Below are 6,693 nucleotides of genomic sequence, written 5' to 3'. Positions count from 1 at the left end.
CTCTCTCTCTCTCTCTCTCTCTCTCTCTCTCTCTCTCTCTCTCTCTCATTGCATTTACCTGGATATTGTAATTTATGCAAATAAATAAATAACCGATTTCAAAATTTATTCTCTTTTAATTATGTTTGTAATTTTTAAATGTAATTTCGGGATCAAATGCGTCTAATATTAATATAAATTTTGCAAATTGAGTAATTGTAAATTATTACAAAGAAATGTATTGCATGTGAAGCACCGTCTATAATATTATATTTAATTCTTATTTCTTTAACATTTACACATTTTAAATTACAAGAAAAAGATTTTTAAAACATTTGATATTAGCAAATATTACTTACTGTATTACTCAACATGACTCCGATAAAGGAGAACCGTAAAATGTTACTTATATAAATTAAACAAAAGTTTGAGGACAGCAACTTCTTTAACATAGACGACATGCTGAAAGAAGTACAAAGGATGCAATATGTTATACATGTAAGTCAAAATAAATAATACTAAAAAGATATTTTAATTGCAGGAATGGTAATTTGACAATAATTGAGCGAGCTGTGAAGTAAAAGTAGTTTTAAGACAATTTATTATCAACGAACATTTAGATACATATTCGCTTGCTACTTACCGAATCACTGTGTTGTGATGCCGACATATCGCTCTCATCTCAATTTCTGCCCATAAGTCAGTCCCAGGATAAGTTTCCTTTTCAGAATTGTCACGTTTGCCCTGCGAATTTCCTTTCCGAAATATTTCTTCAAGTTTTACCGAGATGTAGCGATATTGCGCTGTCATCAACATCACGAAATTCAACGTATAAATATCTACAGCGGCTTTCTTTATAATAACGTACACGCTGCAGAGCATCAGCAGCAGACCTCCCGACAGGAAAATTTTTGTCGAGAACGGTTGCTTGGAGATGGCGAACGGTAATCTGAAATCTTCGTAGAAAAAGATACTCTTTTTAAAGGCCGCCGTGAGCGGCATGCCGATCCAAATTAGCGTAGTCGTCACGCTGGACACCCAGTAATACTTGAACGGGGAATACATCAGTTTTAGAGACGCCATTACAACGCGTCTCATAGTCTCGTCCTGGACGCGAAGAATGTCGTTTATATCCTGAATCAATTGTACGATCAGATCACGGTGCGAATGAATACGGGCGATCATGAAAAATATTTCTATGATGAACACGATGGCGATCATGCCCTCGTTTATAGCTTTCTCTTTGGACACCATGAAGAACCCGAAGCAAAATCCAGTGATTATGGCTAAAGTAATCAGCCATGTAACGGCGCTGTATATCCTCCAGCCAACGGGGAATCGCGAGTTATCCGTTGTCATCGGAAACAAATTGCCGGAAATCAAGTTTATTCGCATATTTAGAAGATTTACGCTTTGAAAATCCATCATCTCGACACTCTGTTTTTTTAAAGAGTGTCCTGTCAAACGTGCCGTATAAAAATCGACCGATTTTTCAGAGGTTTCGATGCTCGTGTGTCATTCTATACCACCGTGAGTTTAAAACTGAGTGTGACCGAAATTGAAGCGTTTGCTCATGCCGGACAAGTGTACGTCATTATGGTTAATTTGGAAAAAATTGACTGGTTTAGTCGACTAATTCTTAAAGACATCTTTCTGAAAATTTTCTCTTTAAACACAGAGGGAAAAGAAGTTTATAATGACACTTAATGGCCAAAGTTAGTATAACTAGTTCTTGAGCTACCTTTAGTATTAAACGTACTTACTTCTTTATTTGCATGCCATCATCGCGCGCATGTTGTTTTCTATCAAAAAGAAAATAGGTAAACAGTTTAATTATTGGATGTAAAAATCGTTGGTAAGTCATTATCAATTTTCGGAAATCTATTATTCTTACTTTCTTCTGATTGTTATTAATATATTATGCGACGTTGTACGTACTTATTAATTATATTTTGTTTTTTTTTAATTATTGACGATTTCTATGGACATTGCCTAGATTAATTATTGCAATATGTCTCTCATTAAACAATAATTTTCTACTCTTCATATAGCTAAGTAATGAAGAAGTTCATCAATAAATGTTGCAATGAGAGTTTATTGCAACAATAATTATCCTTATCTTCCTCATTAGGTTTACTACAGTATGATACATAGGTAATTATGGATTTAGTTGTAATTTGCATTGCGATGTGAAGAAGCAATATAATTCCTTGTCGATTATTGCAGAATTGTAGAGTAATGAAATTTCAGAGAATCGAAGAAATTTAATATGTCTAATATGAATCCCATCAACGGAAAAATACGCATTAATCTACAACGTGCTAAACTAGATTTGGTTGTATCAATATCATTTTACATAACATTTTGAAGTGAGTATTTTAAAGTAAATTTTCTTCATATCAGATGATCTATGAGAAGAATGATTTCTAAAACAAAAAGTTAAATGTGTGTTTATAAATAACTCATACACAAAAGTGCAACTAATTCCTGTATAGATTTATTTAAATACATAAATCGTTAAATTATTTAATTTGTGATGTGTTGTTTTTAATTTCTATTTTAATCTTTTTTTAATGTTATTTTTGTGAAATTACATCATAATAATATTTACAGATATTTCTAATATAATTACTAATTTTAATTAAATTAGCCACAAATTTATTACCATTAGTTTCAAAAATAAAGTTTTGATTTCAGAAATGCCGCATTTAAGTAATCTATATATCCTTCATTACTATTCATGTACTCGTAAGAGAAGAAGAGCAATCGAATACGATTGATTTAAGATCTAAAAGATTGCCAGAAGAAATTTGGAGAAACACACAGACATAAAATTCTAATATAATCATTACTGGTAAAAATATAAAAAATACATTAACTCTCACCGTCATAAATGAGGGTAGAGACAAATTAAATTTCTTGCACGTCGAGAGCTTGCACTCTAAATTGTTACTTATTATCATCAACATGAATGTACGTTGCACAGATGGTCTAAACTGGTACCACTTTTCGTGAAATGCTATATTCGTCATTTGCTGACTCTAAATGAAACATACAAAAATAATAAATAATTAATTTATATAATTACTATAATTATTGTTCATAAATAGTGTTGCTGCATGCAATATTTATAGATCAAAACTTAAGAGTCACAAATTAAATATATGTATATTTGACAATTATTTGTTTAAATGTACAAAGATAGAGAAAAGAATAGAATTTTAGTAATCTCTATATATATAAAAATGAATGTATGTATGTATGTATGTTTGTCCGCTATGTAAATCTACAGTTTTTAAATTAGAACAACCAAATTTGGTATACTATCTCATGATATTCTAACTAGACCCTCGTAGAGGGTTTTGGGAAGGGGTCTGAACCCGGGGACAAGGGGCCCCCATACAAAATTGTCTAAAATTATATATCTTGAATTGAAATATGTTTGACAGATTGAAAATTGTTTTCTAGAAATCATTAAGCATTGCAGATATTACATTTCTTACTTTCCAGTTAGGTTTATAATTTAGATATTAATATGCCTCCCAAAAAAAGAAGCTCAATTGGGAAAATTTCTACTAATGCAAAACGAAAAAAGACCAAGACAGAAAAAAAGCATTAGAAAAACATTGTTGAAAGCCAAAAAATGAAAGTGAGCCAAAAGTGGCGGGTCAGCGGATCGAGGGTACATCCGCGCAATGCGCGGGCAAAATAAATATGTATCTCTATATATATAGAGATTTTAGAGAGAAAAATATAACTTAAAAAGTAAAAAAAAAACCGTCTACGATCAAAAAAGTAAGAGGAAAGAGGGTTTAGGTAGAGGTCTATACTAAAAAGCTTTTTTCTTTTAATTTTAATAATAAGAAATAAATGAAGACGCCAGCCGGCGGAGAGTCGGCGGAGAATTGACGGAGGATCAGTGGAGTGAACTCAGGCCAGCGGAAGGTTGGCAGAGAATCGGTGGAGTGGACGCAGGACAGCGGAGAGTTGGCGGAGGATCGGCGAAGGATCGGCGGAAGACCGGTGGAATGGGCGACGCCGGCGGAAGGTTAATGTATAAATAAATAAATCAATGTATAAATGAATATAGTTATAATTTTAAAAACTTACTATGAAAAAAATAAGTTTTGTAAATATTATATTACAACTTACCGCATCTATCAATTGTTGAACGCAAGAACACAACAAGTATAATTGCACTATTGAGCCACACGCAAACATGACAATCGAGAGAGCTTCCGGCAAATTTGTTGATGGTACCTGAAGTAAAAATATATCATTTATATAATATAATTTATAAATAAATAAATTATATATATACGGGGCATTCTTTGTCAAATCGGACACCCCCCTTGTTCAAAATTGGGGGCAACCAAAAAAATTTTTTTAGGTCTTATTTTATAGCTATATGCATGTACTTTTGTTTTAACTCTGGCTTTTTTGAAAAACCAATACGGCGGATCCAATATGGCGGCCAAAACCTGGGGAAACTGAACTTTAAAAAGCAATATCGCTCATTAAAGCGTACTAAAGCAATTGCTTTTTTTATGAAATCCAGTGGTACAGTGTTTTCTTCATCCCTGGTAATGAACAGTATATAAGTCTCAGTTAATAATATCATCATTTTCTACCATTTTCTTGGCATTTGGCCGCCATTTAAATTCCACCATTTTGAAATTTAATAGTTTTAGTACAAATTCGTTACTAGGGACGGAAAAAACACTGTACCACTGGATTTCATTAAAAAAACAACCGCTTTAGTACGCTCTAATGAACGATATTGCTTTTTAAAGTTCAGTTTTCCCAATTTTTAGCCGCCATATTGAGTCCGCCATATTGGTTTTTTAAAAAAGCCAGAGTTAAAACAAAAGTATAGCTATAGAGTTAAAACATGCATATAGCTATAAAATGAGCCCTAAAAGACATTCGGTATTCGGTTGCCCCCATTTTTGGACAGGGGGGACACCCCCGTCCGATTTGACAAAAAAAGAATGCTCCATTATACATATTTATATCAACCGATAACAATTGTCTATAATGCACTTATATATTAACTGTCAACATTAATAGAATTATTAATTGAGTAATTATAGCATTTGTTACTTACTATACTCAACTTGATACCGATAAAACAAAACCGTAAGACGCTGATCACATAGATCATACTGAAGTTCAAAGACAGTAATTTCTTTAACATAGATGATAAGCTAAAACAAAGCTCTCGTACATAAGATATATCATAAGATATATCATAAAATATGCTATTAATATTTTATATTTAGAATTTAGTTTAAATATAGAAATTCTATTAATCCGCCAAATCTTTATTTCTTGTATTGCTCAACCTTCGATATGGCACACGAGAAACATTTTCGTCTTACATATTATGTCAAAAATTACTTAATTATTAATACATATAATGACATTGAATTTTAAATTATTAAAATATGTGACAAAATAATAACACAATTAAACATAGAGCTACATAAAAGTGCAATCTGATTCTTTAAAATAAAAATTAAGAGAGAAGAAAATTCCAAGTCAATTTTTGGGTTTGAAATTCCTTTAATAATTGGCCATTGTCAATGCATTTTCTCTTAAGCAATAAGTACGTTTTAGCAAAATTACTTACCGAACGACAGTGTTGTGATGTCGACATAACGCTATCATTTCTTTCTCCACCCATCGATCTATTCCGGAGCAGTACTTTTGACGAGATTCATCGAAGTAACTTAGCGGGTTTCCGTCTCGAAATATTGTCGCGAGTTTTGTAGAGATAAATCGATACTGCGCCGTTATCAGTAGTACAAGATGTATCATATAAACATCCAAGCTGACTTTTTTTACAAAAATGTACATATTACCGATCAGTAGGAGGATGCTGCCCAGTAAGAAGACTTCAAACGAGAAGGGCTGTTTGGAGAAGACTGCTGGCGTCCTGTAGTTCTCGTAAGAGAAGGAAACCTCTTTGAAGATCAACAGAAATGGTAAGCAGGCCCACACGAAGACACCCAACCAGCCAGACAGCCAGTAAAACTTGAGCGGATTCTCCATAGGCTGCAGAGTCGTTGTCACAACGTTCTTCATAGTCTCGTCCGCAAAGCGTAGAGTGTCGTTCAGTTTCCGAATCAGTCGATTCACCAGCTGCCTGCGCGAGTGAATCCGCGCGGTCATAAAAAACACATCTACAGTAACTACACAAAGAATTGTGCCATCGTTCATCGCTTTTTCCCGTGATACCAGGATCAGACCGGGAATTAACACGATTGTTAGAACTATTTCAATTAGCCACACCAATACGCTGTATACCCTCCATGTTGTAGGAAATCGCGAGTCACCTGGTTTCAAGGGCAGCAAGTTGCCCGAGAGAACGTTTAAGCGAACGTTCAGGGGATTAACGTTTTGAAAATCCATATTCTCGGCAATTCTTCTTTGTGATAAAAGTTAGACAATGGGCTTTCGTTTTAAATATTCGTGATATTTGGATATAGTTTACGTACGACTGCCACTATATGTTTAATACTAAACCGGCACAATATAGAAGAGACAACATAGAAGCTGTTCGTCCATATTATGATCTTATCATCGCGCGCACACTTCTTTTCGATTTATACGTCGAATTTCTGTAGCGTTTTGAAAGTCGCTCTCAGACGATCATGGATCTACGGCTATTCATTAGTCCCCTTCGGTCACTACTTTTCTGCTGGGCTGTCA

General features: G+C 33.7%; 2 protein-coding genes across 2 annotated transcripts; both read right to left on the bottom strand.

Moving 5' to 3' along the window:
- Positions 1–751: 751 nt before the first annotated feature.
- Positions 752–1,407, bottom strand: LOC112457331. The gene is made up of 2 exons (XM_025020312.1): positions 848–1,407; positions 752–782 (listed from the first exon to the last, which is right to left on the bottom strand). Exons 1-2 carry the CDS (start codon positions 1,405–1,407, stop codon positions 752–754), a joined length of 591 nt encoding a protein of 196 aa, XP_024876080.1.
- Positions 1,408–2,657: 1,250 nt separating this feature from the next.
- LOC112457368 (odorant receptor 94a-like) lies at positions 2,658–6,676 on the bottom strand. The gene is made up of 5 exons (XM_025020374.1): positions 5,612–6,676; positions 5,087–5,186; positions 4,132–4,239; positions 2,865–3,020; positions 2,658–2,767 (listed from the first exon to the last, which is right to left on the bottom strand). The coding sequence occupies exons 1-5, from the start codon at positions 6,391–6,393 to the stop codon at positions 2,714–2,716; spliced, it is 1,200 nt and encodes a 399-aa protein (XP_024876142.1). The 5' UTR covers positions 6,394–6,676; the 3' UTR covers positions 2,658–2,713.
- Positions 6,677–6,693: the final 17 nt, after the last annotated feature.

Source organism: Temnothorax curvispinosus, unplaced genomic scaffold, assembly GCF_003070985.1.
Source record: "Temnothorax curvispinosus isolate PA1 unplaced genomic scaffold, ASM307098v1 QBEX01007734.1, whole genome shotgun sequence".
In the NCBI taxonomy this organism is placed as follows: Eukaryota; Metazoa; Arthropoda; class Insecta; order Hymenoptera; family Formicidae; genus Temnothorax; species Temnothorax curvispinosus.
The sequence above is the reverse complement of the archived record's forward strand: the minus strand, read 5'-3'. Positions and strand labels throughout refer to the sequence as shown.